This window comes from Bos indicus, chromosome 18 (genome assembly GCF_029378745.1).
Source record: "Bos indicus isolate NIAB-ARS_2022 breed Sahiwal x Tharparkar chromosome 18, NIAB-ARS_B.indTharparkar_mat_pri_1.0, whole genome shotgun sequence".
NCBI lineage: Eukaryota > Metazoa > Chordata > Mammalia > Artiodactyla > Bovidae > Bos > Bos indicus.
In genome coordinates this window covers 2,124,728-2,148,772 of record NC_091777.1, presented here as the reverse complement: position 1 = coordinate 2,148,772, position 24,045 = coordinate 2,124,728, and the positions used below count along the sequence as shown (strand labels likewise).

Here is a 24,045-nt window from a genome sequence, read left to right as displayed (position 1 = left end):
GGATACTGGCGGGCTACAATTCAAGGTGTTGCAAAGAGTTGGACAAGACTGAGCGACCAACACTTTTCACCTTTTCACAGCTTTTTTAGGGGGACGTGGGGCAGAGGAGCACACAACTCCACCCAGCACACATCACTCTGAGGAAGGGCCTTGCCCAGCTCAGGCCCCACAGCCCCCCTGCTCCGTGTCTGCTCCTGCGGCTCCGGGCCCTGCTCCATCCTGAGCACGGTGCCCGTGCCCCCTACACTGGGCCCCTTAGAGTAAGTGCGGTTCAGAGGAGCCCACCTGCTTGGAGCTGGAGACCCAGCCCTGTTGGCCTGCCTTGGCCTCACAGTAAGACCGACCCTCCTGCGGGTCCTGCTTCGTCTTCCTGGAGTGGGTGTGGGTCTCTGCACCTGAAGGGGAGTGTCCCTGGGACGGGGACTCTTCATGCAGGGGTGGCCAGGCCTGCGCTGGAGCAGCGAGGATGCCCCCACCTCCTCCCCGTCTGGCCACCCCCAGGAGGAAAAAGAGAAGTCTCTGTGTGTTGTGCTCAAGTGACGGGCATTGAGGGAGCCCCTCCCAGGAAAAATGGCGCCCACAGGAAGGAGAGAAGTTACTCTCGGGTGTTCTGGTCACCTCTTTCCAGGCAGGATGAGTTTGCCCACCCCGCCCTCACTCCCGCCAGCTCTCCTGGGATCTCTGCACGGGCTGAGGGTGGCATCTGTGGTCCTAAAGGTTTCCTCCCTTCCAGGGCGTGGAGGTCAGCCCCCAGGTGGAAGCAGTGTTGAACCTCCTGAGTGCACCAGGAAGCCTGAAGCTGGTGCGGCCCAAAGCACTGCTGGACAACTGCTTCCGGGTCATGCAGCTGCTCTACTGCCCTTGCTGTGAGGAGCTCTGAGGGCCTGGGGCTGGGGCTGGGGTACCGCTGTCTGAGCCAGGTCACCGGGCAGAGCCGGGGCCCTCCTCAGCACGTCCTCTGCTCCCCAGGGCCACAGGCCATTTCTGGAAGCGGAGATGTACTTGGGTACACAGAGAGCTGTGCGACTCGGTTGGGGTGAGGGGCTGATGACCAGTCCTGAAGCCTCATTTGTGTGTCTGTGTGTGTCCCCGCAGGTAAAGAAAGCTCTGTGCTAAACTGGCAGGACTGTGAGGCACCTCAGCCTCAGCCTCGCAGCCCAGCCTCGGCACAGTGTGAGGCCGCCCAGCTGTACCCTCTGCCCCAGCCGCCCTCCACCTCCCTGCCCCGCATCCTGGGACCCTCGGCTGGCCCCCCAACTCAGTGAAGCTGCTGAGGGCACAGGGCGAAGGCTTCCTGCCCGGAGGAGCCTAGGGTGACCTGGGGGGCAGCTGGAGGAGCCCCTGCAAGAGACGGACTGGGCCTGAGACTTCGGGTGGCAGTGGGGAGCGCCTCCTGGAGAGGAGGCCCCGCAGTTTTCCTTTGAGGGACACAGAGCCTGAGAAAGGCGCAGCTCCCCCTCTGTGGTCTCGCCTGGAGCGGCGGGGGCTGGGGCACCTGAAGGTCGTGAAGGCAGAGCCTCTGGCTGCTCCTGGCACTGTGTGGGCTGACCCCTTCCCTGAAGGCTGTGCCGACCTTCTCCTGAGTCAGGCGGTGGGAGCTGTACCAGGTGGGCGTGGGGGGAGCCCAACAAAGCAAGGCCGGGGAGGGGGCAGCAAAGCTGGGACAAGGGCATGGTAGCCAAATGCCACATCTTGCCATAGTTTATTTTTTCTATTAAACACCCGCTTTGTTTTGGTTTGCTTGCATCTTTGAGGGTGAACCTGGAGAAGGCTGCTTTCAACCTCCTGCCAAGTGCAGGAGGCAGGAACGGGGGGCGGGCTGGTCTGGCGCAGGGGCCTGGGGCTGAGGATTGAGTTGGAATGGTCAGGGCCTTCGCCAGGGTCCCGGAATGGGGGATATTTGAGGGGCTGAGTTCCTTCCAGCCCCGCCCCAGCCCATGAAGCCTCAGCAAGCCTGACGGAGCAGCAGCGGTGTTGGGCTCATCTCCCACAGTGTGTCCTGGACACTGCCCTCTCCCCCTCCAGCTGGCAGCTCCAAGACCACCCCCAGCAGGGACGTAACTGAGGTGTTCAAACACGTGGGTCCTGGCACGAGCCCCGGCCACTCCAGCCCCGCCCACACAGAGCCCCCTGCCCCTCCCCGGGTCTGGGACGGTGGGGGCGGGGCGCAGGCAGGGCGGGTGCTGGCTGCAGGCACTGGAGGAAGCCAGGAGACAGTGGTGTTAATTACAGTACAACTTTATTAATACTGGGATCTTCACAGTGCATTTGTTACTTGTAGCAGTGACTATTTAAATCAAGGGAAGGGTGGGCTGCGGGAGGTGGGGGGGGGGAGGAAAGGATAATTTATCCAAAACAGACAGAAAGAAGAGAAACAATGGTTTAGATGGCATGGGGGCTGGGGGCGGGTGGTAGAGGGGAGACAAAGTGAGTGGGAACCAGAAGGGGAGGCCTAGGGAGGGGAAATAAATTAAAAAAAGGAACAAGTTAACAACAGCACCAGAAAAGTTACTTCAGTCAAAAGACGCTTTGAATAGAATATTTCTCTGTACAAAAAGAAAAAAATGAAACAAACGTAAAGAAGTTCCCCAAACCAAAGTTTGTGACATGGGATGGTTGGCTCGGATCCTGAAGGGGCGGGCCTACTTGGCGGTCACTAGAGGGATGAGGCGGTCAAGGGGGTGGAGGAGCTATGTACAGCCCTGGGGGTAGCCTGGAGGGGGGGCCCCCGCAGTCTAGGTGAGGGGTGCCTGTGCCATGCCCACCCCCTCCCCCCGGGTCCCTGAGGCCACACCCCTCCTCAGGGCAAGCTCTTCCTCATGGGGACCCGGGTACCCCGCCCCCCCCCCCACTGCCCCTTACCCTGCTCACATCAGAAAACCTGCGTCTTAAACCAGCCGACCTGGGCAAACCCTGGCGGGGCGGGGGGCAGTATACACTCTGCCCCCAAGCCTCCGAGTGCAGGCCATCTGCTCCCCCGGCCCTCCTCCAGGTGTGGTGAGCTCAGCTCAGTGAGGCTCCTTTCTCTGACCTAGCGACTTACAGGTACCGTCCTTCACCCACCTCTGGGGAGCCCCTCAGAGGAATCCCTGGTTCCCCACACCCTCCTGGCGGCTGTGCCTAGACCCGTTTCCGGCACAAGAACTACCAGGAGCCCTGGGTCCATCCAGACCAGGAAGAGCCAGCTCTCCTGACCCCAGGAGCCCCTGCCCCGTGACCCTGCCAGCATGGCTGCTCTCAGCGGGCCTGCGGGTCACAGGAAGCCCTCCGCTTGCCCTTGGCACACGTGCTTTTACCTGCTTAGAGTTGGCGCAACGTGCTGTGCGGGTGGAGGGGTGCACTCCCTCCACCTCAGTCCTGCCACCCGGGACCACCCTGGGATGGCATCGCCTCTGACAACAGTCAGGGCCAATCTCCCCCAGCAGCCCTCCCCCCCTTGGCCTGCAGCAAACGGGTGGGAGACCCAGCCTCCGGCCCCTTCCCAGCGCATTGTGGTTTTGCTCTGGATGCTGCAGAGAACACCGACCCCGCCCCCTGGCCCCCAGGAGCCGTGCAGGCCCTCCTCCTCCTCCCACGGGCCATCAGGCCACCGAGGGGCCCTCTGTCCCTCAGGCACTCTTGGACACACCCTGTACCGTCTACCCTGTCCCCACACGCAGTCCTTGTCCGGTCAGCTCACTTTATTATATATTCATAAAAGAACCCACCCCCCACCCTCTCCAGTTTCAGTCCCTGACCCAAAGGTAGCTGAAACTGTCACCAGAGTTAAAAGTCCCCACGTGCCCGGATGACGATGGGATCTGAGCAGCTCCTGGGAGGCCGGTAGGCCGACAGCCTGGCCTCCGCAGGCCTTCCCTGTTGCCCCGCCCCAGCCGCATCTGCAGGCAGGCAAGCTGTCTCAGGGGCCCCACCCTCCTCCGGGCAGGCACCCTGCACGTCCTCCCCAAGAGACTCGACTTGGGCCCCAGGCCCCCGTCCCCAGTAGGTGGGCTGGCTCTTAACTTCACTGGCCCCCCAAACGGCCAGCCGCTCTGTGGAGCCTCTGATTAACCCAGACACTGTAGCCCTCGCCCCTCCATGGCCCCCCGGCCTCCCTGTTGGAGGAGAGCCTGGGAGAAGCAGAGATGAGGGGGGGGTGACAGGGGGTGACAGAGAGGGACGTGGGGGGGGGGTGCCTTGGCCAGGGGCTGGGGGCCACCGTCCCCAGGGAGATGGGGAGGCGCTGGGCCGGGCTGCCTGAGCTGTGCACTGCGGGCCCTGCCAGGTGGGTAGGCCCCTCTGCTGGGGGCACGGGGCACGGCTCTGTGGCTCGCCCTTGTGTGGAAAGGGCAGGGCCTGGCAGGAGGGAGAGGAGGGGCAGAGTAGGCAAGAAAAGGTTGAAACAGGCTTCAAATCCAGTTCAAGGCCCGCAGGCTCCGTCCTGGCGCAGTCTAAGAAGTCACTTCCTGTTTAAACCATGAAATCCAAGCTGGGTTTCTCCTCCCAGTAAAGTGGCTTTGACTCGTGTGACTTAAAAAAAAGAAAAAAACCTCGCCTGGCTCTGCTCACTCCTGACTGTGCCTCTGCTCTGAGCCTCCGCGGCCCACCGGCCCGGCCCCCTGCCTTGCCGGGCCGGGGAGTGGGGCGGGAGGCGCCATCACAAGATGCGGGGCGCCGACCTGTCGTTGGTGACGGTCCTGCGGAGCCGCACCCCGCGCCGGATGGCCACCAGCATGTCTTCGGCCGGAGGCTCGCCGGGGGCGGCGGGGGGTGGGGCGGGCGTCCCCTCCGCGGGGGCGGCCGACAAGGCGGAGGGGAAGGGGAACTGGCCCTCGGCCAGCGCGTGGGCGCCCGCCACCAGCTCCCCGAGCTTCTCCACCAGGCTGTGCCGGTTGGCGGCCAGCTGCTGCTGCTGCTCCTCGTCGTCCTGGGCCGCCAGCCCCGCGTAGCCGGCCGCCTCTGGGGACGGGCTGCCCCAGGCCGTGTTGGGCAGGCTGAGCCTCTTTGGGGAGGCCTTGGCCAGGTCCGGCGCCAGGGCTGCGGCGGCCTCGTCGGTGTAGAAGACGCACTCCTCGCTGCCCGCCCGCGTGGGCCCCACGTAGCCGGGGGAGTCAGGCACCGTGGGCGTCTTCACCGGCACGATGGGCGGCCGGATGGGGATGGGCCCGGCGCTGGAGAGGGCGCGGCGCACGGTGGGCTTGGTGGACGGGGTGCGGCGGATGGTGGCCACGCCGGGGGGCGCCCCTGAGGCGGTGGGCAGCCCCGCGGTGGAGGCTGGACGCTTGGTCTGGATCAGGCGGCGGTAGTTCTGGGCGATGTTGCTGTTGCGAGGGATGGTGGACGACTTGTCGAATTCGGGGGGCCCCTCGCCGTCTGCATCCCCGTTCACGGAGTAGCAGTCGTAGTCAGAGCCTAGGGTGGGGTGGGGCATGGGACGCGGTGGGCCCAGAGCCTGGGGGCCGAGAAGGCGCGGCCCCGGCCCGAGCCCCCGGGGCCTACCTTGGGAGGGGATGGTGTCCTCGGAGCACGAGGGCGTGGTGGTCTGCGTGCTGTAGCCGCTCGAGTACTGCAGGGAGTCCCGGCTGCTCTTCTGGTGCTCTAGGCTCAGGCCGCGGGTCAGCACCATGGCCAGGTCGCTGGCAGCAGGGGACACCTCCTCCCCGTGCTGAGGGCAGGAAGACCGCAAGCTGAAGCCTCACTCATGCTTCTTGCTCCGCCCGGCCGGGAAGGCAGTCCCCCCAGGTGTTCCGGGCTGGCCCCGTGACCACTTGCCGGGCCTTAGAGCTGGCCTGGGAGAGAGGGGGGCCCAGCCGGGCCATCCCGGGAGCGGCCCTCACCTTGGCTGCGATGGTGGCGGGGGACATGCGGGGTCGTGGGGCCTCCTCTCCACTCGGGCCCGGGGCGCCCCCGCCGGCCGGGCCCAGCTCCGGGTCTCGCAGGAGCTCCACGCGGTCCTTCCTCCGCTGCAGCGCGGTGCCTGCGGGCTGCTCGTGGGGGCCGGCCTTGGCCCAGTCCTGTAAGGCAAGGCGGGCGGGTCAGGAGGCCCCTGCGCCCTGCTCCTCATGGCCGAGGGCAGAGCACAGAGGGCACTGTGACTCCCCAGCCCCTCCTGGGCTCCTTATCCCGCAGGAGGGAGGAGGTGAGCGTTTGGGGAACGGCTGCATTGGGGCCCAGGAGGTTTCTTTTGTGCGAAGCGGGTGCCTACGCATACCCCTCTGGTCGAACCTGGACCCTCCCTGAGTGCCTGGGCAGGTGGGGGGCACTGACCGAGGTCGGGGAGCTGCACTCGCTAACGGACTGGCAGGTCTCCGAGGCCTCAGAGGACGCGGAGCTGGAGGACTTCTGCATGCGGAGGCGAGCGGGCAGGCGACGGGGCAGGGCGGCAGGAGGGTGGGGAGAGAACACATCGGGTTACGGCGCCAGCACGTGGGGGACCCTGACTCAGGCCTCTACGGCCTCCCCGCCCACACCACGCCCTGCGCCGCGAGCGCCTGCGCAGAAAGTAGCACGCAGAGCACACCCCACCGCCCCCACCGCAGACCTACCCCACCGCAGCCCAAGAACCACACTTCTCTAAGAATTAACAAGACTGACTGCTGCTGGCCTGCATGTGGCGAGCAGGGAAAGAGCGATGCTAAGGTCGGCAGTGGGGTGCTGGCTTGAGCTGCGGGGGGATTTGTCACCGTTCTCTCGGAAGGGCAGGCCTGGGGGGAACGGAGTCCAGGGTTCCATCCTGCGAGTGTTAGGCGGGGCTGCCTGTTAGGTGTCTAAGCCCAGGTGCAGTGCCGGCAACTGTATTTAACAATCTGGAGTTTAGGGAGAAGTCAGGTTTGGAGCCACAGATCCAGCAGCGTGAGACAGAACCAGGTGACGCAGGCAGTCAGGCTGAGGGTGGTTAGAGAAGGGGTTCAGCGACGCCAGGCTCCCCTCAGTGCCTGGGAAGGAGAGGACAGCCCAGTAAAGAGTGACAGGACCTGCGAGCCATGTGGGAGGAAGACCGCAACAGGCACCTGTCACAGAAACTGGGGAAGAGCCCTGTGCGCCAAGGAGGGAGGGCCAGTGGTGTGGGGGCTGCTGGGGGTCCGGAAGATGGGCAAGAGGGGTGTCCATGGAGACCCCCAGAACTGAAGACAGGACCGAGGACGCCTGGAGGCTCCTGCTCTGGACAGTGGCAGGGACCAGGTACCCTGGGAGGCCCCCAACTGAAAATAAGAGAAAGGCTGAAGAAAAAGGAAGCAAGAGCAAAGCAGGACCATGAAGGTCCCCAGGGGCAGAGGCAGCCTCAGCACTGTGGTTGAGAGACTGGGTAAGTGCCAGGTGGAGAGCCCGCCCGACTGCCGCCCGGAATTAAACCTGGAAGGGGACTGGTCAAGTGCAGCTCTGCATGTCCTGTGCCCACCAGGGCACATTCTCTAAAGCATCCTGATTTCAACTCCCAGACTTTTTTAGTTTATGATGAGCCAAGATGACCAAAAGAAAACTAAACTCTGTAAGTAAGGATTCAAAGAAAATAATAAATACATTGAGAGTTTTACCAATATAATTGCTAAAACAAAAAAAGAAAAAAATGTTTGGAAAACTCAGTGGAAAAATTCAACACCCATTCATGGAAAACACACTAGTGATAGAAAGGAACTTCGTTCATCTCATAGCGTTATCTACAAAAATATCAATTCTTTTCTTTCTGAGGCTGGAGAAAGATAAAGATGCTCACTATCACCATTTCTATTAAGTACTGAAGTCCTAGCAGTGCAATAGAGCATGAAAAAGAAGTAAAAAGGAGTAAAAAGCAAAAGGACTGGAAAAAAAGAAACTGTAAAAGACCTGATTGTGTATGCAGAATATTCATTCTATGATTATCAGAACTAACAAGTGTTTTTAATGAGGTTATTGGATACAAGATCAACATACAAAAAAAAAAAATTTCTAAATATCAGCAGCTGAAAAACAAGTAAGAGACTCTGAAAAAGCCAAAATAATTTAAAATAGCATCAACAAATATCAAATACCCAGGGGGGAAAAAGCCAGTGGTAGACGTGCAAGATTCTCACATGAAAATTGCAAAATATTATTGAAAGAAGGTAAAGCCATAATAAAACGTAGAGACATATGTAATCCCAGGCAGAATCCCAGGGATTGCTTCTTTTAAAGTGGAAAATAACAAGCTAATATTACAATTTATAAGGAAATGCAAAGGGCCAAAAACAAGTAATATTGAAGAGTAACATACCTAGAGGACTTTTATTACCAGGTGTCAGGATTCTGTATAAAGTTACCATAATTAAGACGGTGTCCTACTGGTACAAGAACAGACAGATCAACCAGTGGAACAGAATACAAACTCCAGAAACAGCTACACATTCAGACACCTGTTTTATGACGAAGGTAACACACTACAGTGCAGTAGAGGAAAAAGATGGTCTTTGCAATAAACTGTTAATTAGATATCCATATGGAAAAAAATGACTCCTGCAGTTCAGTCGCTCAGTCGTATCCAACTCTTTGTGACCCCATGGACTACAGCCCGCCAGGCTTCCCTGTCCATCTCTCATACTAACACACACACACACAGTCAATTCCAGATGACCTGCAGATCTGAGTGAAAAAAGGGAAAAGAAAAAGGCTTTGCAGGGAATTCCCTGGTGGTCCAGTGGTTGGGACTCCACACTTCCATGCTGAAGGCCCACCTTCAATCTCTGCTGGTTGGGGAACTTCGATCCCACAAGCTGAGCAGCAGAGCCAAAAAAAAAAAAAGCTTTTGGAAGAAAACATCTTTGCGACCCTGGAGTACACAAAAATACTGCTAACAGGACAGAAAAAGCACTAACAATTGGAAAAAATGGATAAATTAGACATACATTAAGAACTTTAGAATTTTACATTTCATGCAAAGATGGGCTCGATAAAGGACAGAAATGGCATGGACCTAACAGAAGCAGAAGATATTAAGAAGAGATGGCAAGAATACACAGAAGAACTGTACAGAAAAGAGCTTCACGACCCAGATAATCATGATGGTGTGATCACTGATCTAGAGCCAGACATCCTGGAATGTGAAGTCAAGTGGGCCTTAGAAAGCATCACTACGAACAAAGCTAGTGGAGGTGATGGAATTCCAGTTGAGCTATTTCAAATCCTGAAAGATGATGCTGTGAAAGTGCTACACTCAATATGCCAGCAAATTTGGAAAACTCAGCAATGGCCACAGGACTGGAAAAGGTCAGTTTTCATTCCAATCCCAAAGAAAGGCAATGCCAAAGAATGCTCAAACTACCGCACAATTGCACTCATCTCACACGCTAGTAAAGTAATGCTCAAAATTCTCCAAGCAAGGCTTCAGCAATATGTGAACCGTGAACTTCCTGATGTTCAATCTGGTTTTAGAAAAGGCAGCGGAACCAGAGATCAAATTGCCAACATCTGCTGGATCATGGAAAAAGCAAGAGAGTTCCAGAAAAATGTCTATTTCTGCTTTATTGACTATGCCAAAGCTTTTGACTGTGTGGTTCACAATAAACTGTGGAAAATTCTGAAAGAGATGGGAATACCAGACCACCTGACCTGCCTCTTGAGAAACCTATATGCAGGTCAGGAAGCAACAGTTAGAACTGGACATGGAACAACAGACTGGTTCCAAATAGGAAAAGGAGTACGTCAAGGCTATATATTGTCACCCTGCTTATTTAATTTATATGCAGAGTACATCATGAGAAACGCTGGACTGGAAGAAACACAAGCTGCAATCAAGACTGCCGGGAGAAATATCAATAACCTCAGATATGCAGATGACACCACTCTTATGGCAGAAAGTGAAGAGGAACTAAAAAGCCTCTTGATGAAAGTGAAAGTGGAGAGTGAAAAAGTTGGCTTGAAGCTCAACATTCAGAAAACTAAGATCATGGCATCTGGTCCCATCACTTCATGGGAAATAGATTGGGAAACAGTGGAAACAGTGTCAGACTTTATTTTTTGGGCTCCAAAATCATGGCAGATGGTGACTGCAGCCATGAAATTAAAAGATGCTTACTCCTTGGAAGGAAAGTTATGACCAACCTAGATAGCATATTCAAAAGCAGAGACATTACTTTGCCAACAAAGGTCCATCTAGTCAAGGCTATGGTTTTTCCAGTAGTCATGTATGGATGTGAGAGTTGGACTGTGAAGAAAGCTGAGTGCCGAAGAATTGATGCTTTTGAACTGTGGTGTTGGAGAAGACTCTTGAGAGTCTCTTAGACTGCAAGGAGATTCAACCAGTCCCTTCTGAAGGAGATCAGTCCTGGGATTTCTTTGGAGGGAATGATGCTAAAGCTGAAACTCCTGTACTTTGGCCACCTCATGCGAAGAGTTGACTCATTGGAAAAGACTCTGATGCTGGTAGGGATTGGGGGCAGGAGGAGAAGGGGACGACAGAAGTTGAGATGGCTGGATGGCATCACCGACTCAATGGACGTGAGTCTGGGTGAACTCCGGGAGTTGGTGATGGACAGGGAGGCCTGGCGTGCTGCGATTCATGGGGTAGAGAAGAGTCGGACACGACTGAGCGACTGAACTGAACTGAACTAAAGGGAGTAAAACAGCAACGCACAGACTCAGGATTATCGGATGAAAAGACTTGTAGCCACAGTGTATAAGAAGTTCTACAAATCAACAAGAAAAAGACGTACAACCTAGTAGAGAAAAAGAAACAGAAGATCTGAACATTTCCTTCATAAAAAAAAGATACGTAGCCTTTAAATGTATGAAAAAACATACAACCTCATTAGTCATTAGGGGAATGCAAATTCAAACCACTGGGCACTGTTACTATAATACCCACCAGAACGGCTAACATGAAAAGAATGTCGGACACCGCAGGCTGACGAGGCGGGGGAACAGCAATAAATCAACTGCTGTGCTCATCCTGCCCTTCTGACTATGGGAAGGCATGAGACACACCCAAAACGAGCGACATTCTACAGAACACATGGCCGGTATTCAAAAGCCATGGAGAAGGGACCAAGGAGCCATCGCAGACCGGAGAAGCCTAAGGAGACACAGTGATAGTACGCAGTGCAGGGTCCTGTGTCAGAGCCTGGACTCCTGGACCGGGAAAAGGATGCCAGTGAGAAAGCTGGCAACATGTGAAAGAGAGTCTGTCAGCGAGTTAACAGTGTTGTGCCGTGCTAATTTCCTGGTTTTAAAACTGCTGATAGTTACATGGGATGCTAGCATCAGGGGAGACAGTGCAGAGGCCGGGTGGGAACTCTGCTCTTTTTAGAGATTGTCTACAAGGCTAGAGTTATTTCACGATAATAAAAATAAACCTTAAGGGATAGGTTAAATTGCTGTAAAATAGAGAAAAGGTACATTGGCAGACAGACCTGAAGAGATGATCCAGGGAAACAAGGAGATGAGAGATGTGAGAGGAGACAGACACAGAGACCAGACAGGAGCGAGCAGAGTGGGAGTGAGAATAAGGAGAGAATGCTCGCAAACTCCTAGAACGGGTGAAAAACCTGAATGTGCAGACAGAGGAACACAAACCACCAAGGGAGATTAAATGAGCACAAATCCACAACCAGACACGTTGCAGAAAAACTCAAGTGACCAGAGAGAGAAGTCAGGTCACTCACAAAGGCACAGCAGCGACGGAGAGCAGAACTCTCAGCCGGCAACAGAAGCCAGAACGCGGGGAAAATACCCTCGGAGAACACACTCTCCTCACAGTGTGGAGACAAAGCAACTGGCACCCAGCGCTGCATCCCTGGCAAAACTAGCTTTCAAGGAAGAAGAAAAAAAATGAAGCATGTTTATAGAAAAACAAAACCTGAGTTTACTGCTACAGACCCATTCTAAAAGAACTTTAAAGGATGTATTTTACTGCAGAAAGAAGCAAAATGACCTTAAAAGGAGAAAATGAACAAAAAAAGTATAAACACATATGGGTAAATCTAACAGATACTTACGTATAAGATAATGATGACCTTAAGAAGAAAAATGTCAATTGTAGGGATGATAAAAAAAGGAGAGAATAGCATAAAATAGCTTATAAGGGGAGGGGATAGGTGACCAAAATTAAAATATATGTTAAGGTCCTTGAATGATTCAGGAGCCTGGGTTAGGACTTTGCTAAGGATGCGTGGTAAAATTTCAAGGTAACCTGTATAAGAAAGGAAAAAAGTATAACTTAAAATCCAGTAGAAGGAAATAATGGGGGAAGAAAAAACAAACAAAAAGCAAGAAAAGAAACAAACGAAGCACAGATAAAGCAGAATGAACAGAAATAAAAAAGAAGTCTAAGTATGCCAGTAATATCGATAACTGTGAAAGGACTTAAAAATGTCAGTTAAGAGACAGAGATTGTCAGCCTGGATAAGAAAAGAAAACCTAGGCATATGCTGTTTACGAGAGACTCATCTAAAACATAAGGACATAGTGAGTTTAAAAACTAAGAGATAGGAAATGATAACGTAAATGTTGAGCTGAAGTAGCTGCAGTAAAATCAAACAAAACAGACTCACTCTATGCTAGAAAATGTACACGCAACAGAGGGTCAGCTACACCACGTGGGGAGACTCAGTTCACTGCGAGTTAACATTTTAAAGCTGTATGGACCTAACAGTCTCAAAAGCGTACGCACACACGGATAAAGGACACAGGAGAATGAATTATTCTAGCTTTTCCGTTAAGGAAAGCTGACGCAGACAGGACTGAGTGGGGAATGAGACGGAGGCGGTCGGTGTGGACAAGTGTCCTGAGCAGTGTTGCTGTGAAGGAGAGAAGAGGCGGCTGGAGGAGACTGTGGAGGAAGGGAGGCCTTTTAGACGGACGGTACCGGAGCATGTGTCTGTGTGCCGACAGGAATGAGCCTGCTGAGGAGGGCAGTCTGGGCACGCTCTGGGCACATCCTGGGCAAGAGGGCAGACTACAGAATGCTGGGCTCAGAGGGCCGGGCCACGGTGGGCACCTGGGCACGCGGCCTGACCTCCCTGTCTTCTGCTCTAGCTCCTCTGGTCCCTCTCACAGAGCCTGAGGGTCTGAGCCTGCCTCTGAAGGGGTTCTCACGTTCAGGGTGAGAGTGGGGGAAGATGCCTGTAGATCCTGGGGCTCCTAAGGATGCCTCCGTGGGGCACCCACCCCATCACAGCCAGCCCTGGCACGGGGGGTCCCAGGGTCTGGAGCTGGCAGGCTCCTCCAAACCCTCCCCCGCCCTGCCCTGGGGCAGTGGGCTCAGGCTGGTCCTGGACGCGGTGGTCCTGGGGGCCTGCAGGCCGCTCTCAGCCCTGGCACGGGGGTCACGGGGTCTGGAGCTGGCAGGCTCCTCCAGACCTTCCCCTCCTCTGCCCTGGGGCAGTGGGCTCAGGCTGGTCTGGGGACGCGGTGGTCCTGGGGGCCTTCGGGCCACACTCAGCACCTGTAGGGGCCCCGCCCCACAGTGTGGATGGCCTGGGGCTGGCATGAGCTCAGCAGACACCCCTCACCTGGCTGGTGATGTCTGAAGGCATGGGCGAGGGGGGCTTGGAGTAGGTGGCTTCCTGGGAGACGAAGCCGGAGTCGTGGGAGGAGACGCTGGAGAGGCGGGCGGCAGGGGCGGGCTGCGCCAGGCTGCGGTAGCGACAGGCGGGACCGGGTGAGCACGTTTGGGCGCCCCCGGGCCAGGGGCCTCCGCCACCCTTGGCGCTGCTCCCGCTGCTGGGGGCGCTGGGGAGGGAGGGGGCACGGCGGCCGGACAGGGAGACACAGGGCGCGTTTGGGAGGCAGGGGGACACACGAGGGTGGGCAGAGAGGAGGGGCGGGGGAGGAAAGACAGGGTCAGACCAGGCCGAGGCCACGGGCCAGAGCAGCGGGGTCCCCGACTGCGGGCTGGGGGGCGGGCCCCCACTGCCCCAGGAGCCTCCGCCAGGCACCCCGAGCCAAGGCAGCCTGTCTGCCTCCCGCACCGCCATTATGAAGCGGAAACCTCAGCCTGACGAGGAGGAACGGAGTCAGTTAGGCTACAACTAGACACGAGTCTGACCCTGATCGTCTTCTCCGAATCTGGTATTTGCCATGAGATCCCGACTGAATGTCTAGCGTGGGGTGCTGGTCAGCACAGGTCCTAAACTCACCATCACCCTCCCCCGCTTCACTTCTGTAGCTCATCCTGTCTGCATCCGTGTCCAGGCTGGGCAACGCTCCTGGCAGTGAAGGTCACCATCCTCCTGAGCGTGACCCGGGAGGCCCCTGGCCCCCACCCTTGGCACGGGTGACCCCTGGGATCAACCTCCCTCCTGTGTCGGTCACCCACCCGGGGTCTGAAGAGCCTCCAGCTGCTGTGGACCATTCTCTCCCTGCAGGAGCAGCAATAACTCTGCCTGGGTCACTGCCCATGGCCTGAGTGCCCAGCCAAGCTGCTTCTAGAGAAAGAGTGCCCAGTACAGAGGGGTCTCCCCACCAGTAACCTGCTCTGTGCTCAAAGCCCCCCCGCAGGAAGCCTTGAATCTAGACCCCTCCCAGGAAGCGCCCCTGACCCCGAGCCTGCCTGCTGGTCAGGCAGGACCCCGGCCCCGCCCTGGCCCTGCACAGCCCCCAGGGCCAGCTTGGGCTGAGGGTTGGCCCTGTGGCAGCTGCCCAGGCGCAGCTCTCAGGAACCAGCCAGGCCGCAGTGCCCACAGGCAAGCTTAGAGCCTCTGCATACGCTCCTGAAAGCCTCCATGGCCTTCCCCACCTCAGATTCTTCCTGCTGCCCAGACTGTGCTAGGCCTGGCTGAGCTGAGAGGTTAATGCTGGGATTCTGTACCTCAGCTTCCCTCTCCATTGGAACAGAGACGACATCATACTGGATAGAATGGTATTAGGATTCAATGAGGAAAATGCAGAAAGCATTTAACAGGCAGCTGGCGAACCCTCTGCTGCTGCTGCTGCCCCGCAGCCTGTCCCTACGCCTGCGCTAGCAGCGGTCATGCAGTGCGAGTGTATTTTCCCTAGATTCCTTGATGATGCAGCAGTTGCATGAATTCTGGGGCCACAAAGCAATTCCTGATACACTTCTGGGCAGGGCTTCCCCCATTCCTTTTCCCTGCCCCCTGCCCAGTCCCCCACTGACCTGCACATGCTGGACTTCCGGGAGCTGGAGCTGCTAGGCGATGAGGGTGGGGTCTGGTATGACCAGCTGTAGTCTGAGCCCTTCAGGTCTGTGATCACCTGGACAGGGACATGGCTGGGGTCACTGGGGGCAGCCCAGCCCCGAAGAAAGCCTCATCACTTTCCTGAGTCTCCCTCCAGAGGGCTGGCGGGGTCTTCCCAATTGAGAACCAGGCCCCAGAGGAGATCTTGGGGATACGGAAGCCCTCTGTGTTCCAGCCTTTTCCTAATGCCAGCTCCTCACTCAGGGACAAGAGGCAGGGCTGCTAGAAAGCGGGGGGATGCCGGGGAGGTTGTGCCCTCTCTGCTTCTCAGGGATGCTGGCCCAGCCAGGACACAGAGGAACCTGGTGCTCCCGAGGACTCCTTGGGGCTGGCGGAGGAGTCAGACCAGAGTGGCCATGCAAGACCATGGGGTCCAACCCTGGCTCTGCTCTGCCCTCAGGCAAGCCGCTGCTTCTCTCTGAGCCTCAGTTTTCTCCTGGGAAATGCAGCTGATCCTTCCTGTCTTAGAGGGCGTGGAGGTGACTGAACTAGGTGACCCGTGGGAAGGGCTCGGCTAGGGCTGGGCGCACAGTGAGGCCGAGTGAGAGGAGCACCACGGCGCTGTCAGGGAGGACTGCCCCTGGTGTGGTGGGAGCATAGGGGGCAGCTGCACGTGTGTGCATGGGGCTGGCGGGTGTGGGCATGGAGGCCGGAGGCACCATCAGGACTGGCTTGCTCGGAGCCTGGCCCTGCGGATCCGGGACGTCCAGCCATCTGCTCTGTGTGAGGCCCTGCTGGGTCCTGGGCACACACCCTGCTCGTGTGGGCAGGTGCCCCTAGAACTCACGGGGGTGGCCTTCTGTGCCTAGCTGATCCCCCCAACGTTTTCCCATTGCCTCCTCCGTTGTCCCCAACCAAGGCGGGCCGTCCCCGGGGCTGGCCGCACCTGCTCGCTGGCGGGGGGCAGCTTGTGCGGCTCCGCGGTCAGCACCACCAGGTCGTCGATGATGCCCTGCAGGTGGGTGATCTCCCCCAGCATGGTCAGCTCGCCGTTCTGACGGGGCAGTGAGTCAGCCTCCCGGGCCTCCCTGCCCGGCCACCCCTCCCTCGCCCTTCCCCCCGGCCCATGTGGCTTGGGCCATGGTCCTCAGGACCTCTCGGGATTTGTGAGGGCCCCTCAACTGGCCCAGTCGTGGAGATGCTAAGAAGGCCTCTGTGTCCCCGCGGGACCCACCACCACGGGCTGCAGGAACGTGATGAAGGTGCAGAAGCGGCCACGCTCCTCAATCAGGGCCCGGCGCACTGCCTGCTTCTCTGTCTCCTCCAGCAGCAGGTACATGTCATTCACATCCTGCAGGGCGCTGTCCAGCTGGGGCTGCAGGTCTCCTTTCCCTGGGGGTTGGGGAGGAGAGGCCGCGCTGGGGACGCGGGCCTGGCTTGCTGCATCCAAGGCTCAGGCCCCGAGGTGGGATCCCTGGCCGTGAGGCTGGGCACTTCCGGGGGAGCCTGGGGACCGGGGAGGGCAGCTGGGACGCCAGGGCTCGTGGAAAGGCTGGTCCCCAGCGCAGGCAGAGAGGACAGACAGGCACACAGGAAAGACACCAAAGCTGCAAAGCCACCCAGTTCCTGGGGCGAGCAGAACCTTGGGCAGCCCTGGGGCCACCCGGAGCAGCTGTGCTCAGTGGAGTCAGGCGGAGGCCTCCGGGAGAGCAGAAGCTTCTGCCCCCAGGGACACCCTCACTGCCTGTGGGGTGAGGCGCCTCCCCTCCCGGGCTCAGGGAGGGGGCGTGGAAGCTGAACAGAGTAGAGCATGGGGCAGGGCTGCAGGCCAGGCCACGACGGAGGCGGGGTCCAGGAGCGCTGGGGCTGGGCCCAGGGCATGGGAAAGGGGGTGTCTCACGGGGGTCCCCACTTGGCTCAGGAATGATGCACAAGAACAGCAGGAGCGACACAAAGATGCAGCAAAAGAACCACAGAGAGCGAGAAGAGAATGGAGAGGAGACAGCGAGAAGGGCGTTGGGGGCGTGGCGGAGCAGGAGGGAAGGGCCCGGCGACTGCCGGGCTGGGGCAGCCGAGGCCTGGCCCCCTACCCTGCCCACCCGCCCTCCTGGCCTGGCAAACCGACCCAGCACAGCCCCGGCCTCGGCCCCAGACCGGAGGACTGTGCCCCAGCCCCTCCCTTGCGGACCGACCACCTTCCTCGCTCCTCCTCGGCCTGAAGAGGTTCCTCCAATGGCCCTGAGCTGGGGGAGACAGACAAATGCGACAGGGACGACAGGGAGGGAGAGCAGCTCGGGGGACGGGCATCTGACTTACCAAGTAGCTCTACAGGAGGGGTGGGGAGAGGAGAGGAGAGGAGAGACAGAGAGAGAGACTGTGTGAAAGACAGCCGGATGGACAAAGCCGCTCCTGGGGGCGGGGCCTCCTGCAGCCTCCCGAGGAGGGGGTCCAGTCAGGCACAGGCACCCCCTCTGCCCACCCCAGAAGCTGGGGGCCCTGTGTCCAGCACGGGGTGCCTCAGGTCGGACGCTGCCCTGGGCGACCCCACGGCCGTCGGGGACACAGCGCGGGGCTGTGCAGGGGCCCGCGGGGCTGCGCCTCTGCAGCCGCTCGGGGCTCACCTTTGCGTGCTTTCTTCTGCAGCTTCAGCGTGTCCGAAGACTTTTTCTTGATCTCGTGCCGCGCTCTTTTGTACTCTGTGCAGAGGGAGAGAGAGCGGCGCTATGACAGGGTTTCTGCCAGTGGGGAGCTGGAGGGCGCGGCCAGGCGGGACCCACCTTTTGCGTGATCCTTGTCCAGCTGGTTGGCCGACTTCTTCCAGTCCTCGATGCGCTCCTGCAGCGGGTTGATGAGGCTCTCCAGCAGCGCGCTGAGGGCAACGGCAACGGAGGGCAGGTCAGGGTCGCCCTGAGATCTTCCCTCGACCCCCACCCCCAGCGCGGACGCACTCACTTGGTGAACTGCCGCAGCTTGGTCTCGATGCTGCGGTGGCGCATGCACATGCGCGTGAGCGCCGAGCCGATGTCCCGCGTGGCCCCTGGGGGCAAGCGCCACGTGGGCGGGGCCGCCGGGCTCCTGCAGGCCCGGCCCGGGCCACGCGGGGGCGCGTCTGGCCCAAGAGCCGAGCTCGCAGCCCGCCGGCCCTGAAGTCCCCATCCTGCGGCCCCGCGCCGCCGCCGCCGTGCCCCTCCCGGCATCCCCATCTCTCCACTCCGCCGGCCCGGCCCGGCATCCCCATCCCGCTGATCCCTCCTGCGACCCCGCCGGCCCGTCTCCGAGGGGTCAGGTCAGGACCTGTCCCCGTAACCCCAGAGGGGAGAGGCCCACACCAAAGATGGTTCAAGGAGCCAACAAAACCCCTCCCTCCCAGAACCCCCTCCAGATGCGCCCAGATGCAGGCGTGAGGGTGCCCGTCGCCTTGGTCTCACCAGCCAAGGAGGCAGGAGCCCCAGGTCCCACTGCTCGGACCGGAAGGCCGCAGAGCCAAGGCCAGCAAGGGAACCTTCCCCTGCCCCGTGCCCCGAGAAGGGCAGATGGGGAGAGAAGCCACAGACTCACCTACGGAGTGTGAACACCGTGGCTGAGAGGTCAATCCAGCTACCTGGCAGCGAGACAGACCCCCCTCGCACTCCCCTCCCCCACCCCCGAACATCCCTGTCGCCTGTCATCCGCTCCTGCCCAGTGATGAGAGGCTCCCTCTCTCCAGAAAGCCTGCTCCATGAGCCAGCAGGACCCAAGGTCCCGTCTCTGGCCCCGGGTCCTCTCCGGCTCACACCCACTCAGCTGTTCGGAGTGCAAGTCCAAGTTGGGCCGCGTGCCCTCCCCACCTCGGGTGTTGGTGGCCATGTCGGCCACTTTCTGGAAGGCGTCCAGGAAGGCCACAGCAGCCAGCACGGTGGTTCTGGGGAGACGGGCGGGGGGCGGTCAGTGGGGGGGTGGCCTTGCGCCCCATCTCCTCCCCAGCTAGGGCACCCTCACCTCAGCTGGGAATGCAGCTTCGTGGCCTTGGAGTTGAAGTCCTCCCAGATGGGGTAGGAGCTCTGCGGAGGGGATGGGAGAGGCAGTGAGCCGCCATGAGGGCTCCCCCCGGGCCGGGGCCCCTCATGCCTGGTCTAGACCCCGGGCCGTGTCTAAGACAGCAGCCTCGCCCCTGTGGAGAGGGGGCTTCCGGGGTTCCTCTGGGGGCAGACACGGGCATGAAGAAGGCCTGGCCCCAGAAACAAGCACCTCTGCCTGCCCCGCGCTCCCTAACAGTCAGGAACCCCGGGCACTGTGAGCAGTGGTAGCCCACATCCTCAAGGGGGACGGAGACTGGGAGCGGCAGGCCGCGTCTCCTTGCGGGTGGGAGGGCCTGGGGGGGACTGGGCTGGCCACACTAGGGGCACTGTGTCCCCCGGACACAGCCCTGGATGGTCCACACGGCCTGGGGGCAGAGGCGCAGTGAGCCGTGGTGGAGCTTGAGACACGCTGGGTCTGAATGAGGGCCCCGTGACCCGGAAGCTGCTGCCAGCCGATCTGCCCATCACAGGCCAGCGGCCGGGGCTCCCAGGCCCAGGGGGCACCGCGGCTGCTGCGGGGCCTGGCCAGCCTGCCCGGGACAGTCAGGCCCAGGCTGAATGGGGCCTTGTGCAGCCAACAGAGCCACCTTTCTCCACCCCCAGCTCCCCGCCCCTCCTGGGGACACAGTGTGGCCTTTATCCCAGCCTGGCCCAAAGCTCTGAGCTGGGAGGGGGTTTCCCAGTAGTGAGGCCGGGCTCCTGGCGATCAAGTTGTCCAGTGTGATCAGCGGGCTTTTCTGGCTAATGGGCCTCCCATGGCTGTTGGGTCCCGGCCCAATGGCCCTGTGGAAGGAAGCCTTGATCCTTGAAAAAGAGCCCCAGGGCAGCGAAGCCCCAAGGTTCTTCTGACCTTCCCTTCCATGTGGGATGGGGTGCTGGGAGCCAGGGCTTTTCCAGTGGGAAGGGGGAAGGCAGAGACCCCAGTTGCCAAGGCCTCAGAGGCAGGCTCTGCCAGGCTGGAACCCCAGGGAGGCCAGTGTGCTGCAGTGGGAAGCACAGGGCAGCTTCTGGGATCGTCAGAAGCACCCTCCCAGCCCGGCCCAGCCAGCGCCCAGGGAAAGCAAATATTTGAGAAGTTCACAGGCTGGAGCGGGAAGGCAGAGGCGGTGGGTGGGCTGTCTGTGCGGCACAGCCTGGGGTGAAGGAGCCTGGGTCTCCCCTGGCACTCCTGAGGACTTGGCACCACCCCGCTCTGCACCCCAGCCCTAGGCTGTGCTGAGACCTTGGGGAGATAACGCCATGGGGGCAGGGGTGCAGAGGCAGCAGTCCTGGCCCCTGGGGTCTCAGCCCCTCAGCAGCCTCTGTCTGAAAGCTAGGGGCTGGGAGAAGTGGGGGAGACAGGTCTGTACCCCGCTGTGGGTGAGACAGGTCTGTGTACTGAAGTCACACCCTCACAGCCTCCGCCCCGAGGCTCACTCCATCCCTGGCCCTTCCAGTCTCGGTCCTCCTTGGGCAGAGGGGACAGGGTGGGGGTTGGGGGGCCAGGCCCAGCCCCTCCTCAGCAGGTGGACAGGAGCTCCTGGCCTGTAAGGGCCCACTGGTAAGTCACGATGACCCCAGAGGCGAGCTCGAGGGGCCAGCGCCCAGGAGCATGTCCTGTCTCCGCCCGGGCCTGTGCCCTCAGGCAGGCTGCACCCAGCTGTCAGGCAGGCTCGAAGCCTCCGGACTCGTGGTCTTGATAGTGACGGGGACTGCGACTGGGGGTCAAGAGTGTGGTGGGCCAGGCGCCCGGCCGAGCGCTCTCACTGTGGGGTCACACTGAGTCCTTACAGCAACCCTGTGAGGCGAACACCGCTGTCACCACCCCCATTCTACAGATGAGGAAACTGAGGCTCACAGAGATTAACTGGCTGGTCCATGGCTACCGAGTGTGGGGTTCAGGCTCTGATCCCAAGTCTGACTGGTCACTGCATGGCAGGGACACCCCCTCTACTTCAGGGTCTGGAAGGTGAGTATCTGGGTACCCAGGGTGGGGAGGGGCGGGGACTGCAGAACTGGGAGAGCAGCAGGCGGCTCTGGGGGGGCAGTCACACGCTCGTCACAGGGGGTGCTCAGGTGGGCGGGCCCCAGGCTGTACAGGTGAGTGGCCCAGGCTGCACCCCGGGAGAGGAGCTCTGCGGGAGGCTCCTCTCTGAGCCTGCTTGCTCCCCTGTGAGATGAGGGCGGGAGCAGGCTGGTGTGGAGACGCCTGGGAAGCACTAGGTCAGGACCTGGCACACAGAGAGCACTTGGCTAAGACTGCGGACAGAGCGAACAGGCGGTCTCTGGGCCTGCGTGACACTCCCCACTCTCGGGGGCAGGCAGATTGTGACCCCATTTCCGGAAGGTGCAGGCTGAGCCCCCGACCCCCTCCCAGCCCTGTCATTCCCGGACAAGTTCTTGCCCTTCTCTGAGCTTCGGGGGGCATCTGGGCCACTTAAATGAGGCAGGGCAGGCAGGGAACGCTCCCGGGGCCCCCTGCCCTGAGTCGGTGCCCCTCCAGGCCCCAGGGGCAGCCCCCCTCCCCTCCTCGGCCACCCCCATGCCAGGCTCTGGACCTGCAGCCCTGAGCGGGCTGTCATGGGGCCTCGCAGGCAAGTTCGGTCTCCTCACCCTGGCCACCTTCCTCTGTGGAAACCCTGCTGCTTCTGTGGCTCAAGCCACTGAGCGAAACAGCCAGAAGCTGTCCCCCAATTCCAGATGACTGGCCTCCAGGCGGTCCGCGTCCCTGCCCTGTCCCTGGCCCAGACACAAGCCTGTGTCACAGGCTGGGGACTGGTGGGGCTCGGCATTACGCCAGGTGAAACCTCTCCCAGTTTGCCTCCCCATGTCAGAAAATCCTGAGCCGCTTGCTACAATCTGGGCCCATCTCCTTCGTCTCATCCCCAAGTTCCTTGCAAATTGCCTGGAGACGGGGGAGACGGTCCTGCCTGCTTCTCTGAGCGAAAGCGGCTGCGGAGGCAGTGTGTGTGGTGAGGATGCCAGTGGGACAAGGTGCGGGAAGGAGCTGCTCCGCCAGCCCCGGGAGTGGTTGGGGGAGGGTGGTCTGGAATGGGAACCTGGTGCCAAGGCTGCGATGCTCACCGGGCAGGAAGGGCTGCTGAAGGCAGCGGGAAGCCAGCACTTGGGGGCCAGCAGAAGGGCTTGGAGGTGGAGCTGGGGGGACAGGGTCTCAGGGAGCACCCTGTGTGGGGCACCGAGGGGCACCTATGCACGCTGCCAACCCTGCAGTTCTGCAGGAGGGTGGCCCCGGGCCTCCTGGGGGTGGGGGGCACAAGGATCTGGCAGCCCCCCGACGGCCTGCCTGCGCACTGTGGTGTGTCCCCCCAGGGTCTGCGATGTCACTGTAGGATGCCAGGCTGTGTACCAGGGAGGGTGAGACGCTGGGGGGGGGGGGGGGTGCTCTGAGGAGTTCCATGTTCCCCCTAGCCTGGCCACCCTGCCCCAGAGCAGAAGGGGAGAGGCGCGGCCTGCCTGCCCCCGGCCTGTCATTGCGGTCGGCCCTCCTCTCTGCCTAGTCAGCTGGGCCACCCCGCCAAGCCCCAGCCTCTTTGGGGGCGAGGACCCCCTCGTTCCCCGGATCAACAGTGACGGATGAGGTCATGGGCTGGTCCAACAGTCTCCTTAGTGACCTTGAGCCATTCCCAGCCTCGGTTTCCCCACCTGGTGAGCCAGCGTGGGCCAGGAGTTGGTGGCCCGCTGAAGCCTGACCTTGGGCCATCCGGGAGAGGGGCTGGAGCTGAGAGCCTGGAGCAGCCGGCAGCCCTCCCCTGGGGCTGCTCCCTCAGGCCCACCTTCGCCCTCCTCCCCCCAAGGCGGGTCAGAGGCCTTGGGGCCCGGGCCACTCCTCACACAGACCGTGGAGTCCTGGAGCTGCTTTGGGGCGCGGGCAGCGGGCGCAGAGGCAAGGCTGGCAGGGAAGGAGTTAACGGTTCCCTGCTTTATTATTTTTCGCTTCTTTGGCGGTGACAGCATTGTCTGGGCTCCGGGGCCGTCGGAGTCGGGGAAGGGGGCCCCGGGGGTGGTAGAGGGTGGAGGCCGGAGAGACCCAGGACCCTTTAAAGGGCCCTGAGTCGCCCCCGCAGCCAAACTCCCATTCATGGTTTGGGGGTCTGGGGCGCGGGAAGCCCGCGTGTGCGCAGACTCAGGTCGGGACCCCAAGGGGGCGCTGCGACCTGGGCGACCAGGGGCATGGACCTGGGTATCGCACGGACACCCAGATACATGAGTGCCCACACCCCCCACGACGGGCGCCCGGAGACCAGGGCGCACGGCAGACGCAGGCCAGACGCGCTCAGACAAGGGCACACAGACGCGGGGCCTCACCGACACGGCGGGACGCGGCTGCCCGCCGCCACGCGTCCTCAAAGGGGACACGCACCCGCGCCGCATCCGCGCCCGTTACCTTCATGTCGTTGACGATGGCCTGGAAGAGCCCGCCCAGGGCGCCGCACTCCTTCTCCGCTGTCTCCATGCTCGGGCCGGGCGGCGGCGCAGGCAGGGCGCTGGGACCCGCACCGCGGCGGCTGTCGCTGCGAGGCCGGGCCGGGCCTGCCGCCTCCGGGCCGCGCTCAGCGGCCGGCCGCGCCGCGCTCGGGGGTCGCGGGCCGCCGCGGGGCGGCGCGGGCCATGTTGCGGCGGGGCTGGCGGGCGGCGCGGGGGGCGCGGCGCGGGCGGCGGGCGGCGCAGCCTCGGCGCGGGGACTGGCGCGGCGGCCGTAACCCGAGCGCGGAGGCCGGGGCGTCACGTGGGCGCGGGGGGCGGGCCGCGGGGAGGGGTCTGCAGGGAGGCCGGGCGGGCGCCGGCCCATTCACGCCCGGAGCCCGGGCTTTGAAATCCGAGCCCGGGCGCGGCCAGACAGGCAGTCAGAACAGGCCCGACGGGCGCAGGCGCCGCCGCGGGGGCGGTGCTGCCTGGCTTCCCCGCGGGGGTGGGGCCGGCGG

At 60.7% G+C, this 24,045-nt stretch overlaps 2 protein-coding genes across 13 annotated transcripts in view; one reads left to right on the top strand and one right to left on the bottom strand.

Moving 5' to 3' along the window:
• IL34 (interleukin 34) overlaps positions 1 to 1,735 on the top strand; it is a 59,637-nt gene extending 57,902 nt beyond the window's left edge. For all 11 annotated transcript variants that reach the window (XM_070770298.1, XM_019979488.2, XM_070770288.1 and 8 more), the window contains 2 exons: positions 734 to 866; positions 1,096 to 1,735. In XM_070770298.1, coding sequence (XP_070626399.1) covers positions 734 to 866; positions 1,096 to 1,265 — 303 coding nt within the window. In that variant the 3' untranslated portion in view covers positions 1,266 to 1,735. The remainder of the gene's footprint in view (positions 1 to 733; positions 867 to 1,095) is intronic.
• Positions 1,736 to 2,222: 487 nt separating this feature from the next.
• MTSS2 (MTSS I-BAR domain containing 2) lies at positions 2,223 to 23,677 on the bottom strand. Of its 2 annotated transcripts, none has more exons than XM_070770286.1 (14): positions 23,508 to 23,677; positions 19,044 to 19,105; positions 18,893 to 18,966; positions 18,018 to 18,102; positions 17,843 to 17,934; positions 17,687 to 17,761; positions 16,300 to 16,457; positions 16,012 to 16,119; positions 15,044 to 15,141; positions 13,440 to 13,659; positions 6,247 to 6,321; positions 5,817 to 5,993; positions 5,479 to 5,644; positions 2,223 to 5,391 (listed from the first exon to the last, which is right to left on the bottom strand). In XM_070770286.1, exons 1-14 carry the CDS (start codon positions 23,574 to 23,576, stop codon positions 4,637 to 4,639), a joined length of 2,214 nt encoding a protein of 737 aa, XP_070626387.1. In that variant the 5' UTR covers positions 23,577 to 23,677; the 3' UTR covers positions 2,223 to 4,636. The 2 variants fall into 2 exon arrangements, with proteins under 2 accessions (XP_070626387.1, XP_070626388.1); XM_070770287.1 differs by having other exon boundaries at positions 13,440 to 13,563.
• Between the last annotated feature and the right edge of the window lie 368 nt (positions 23,678 to 24,045).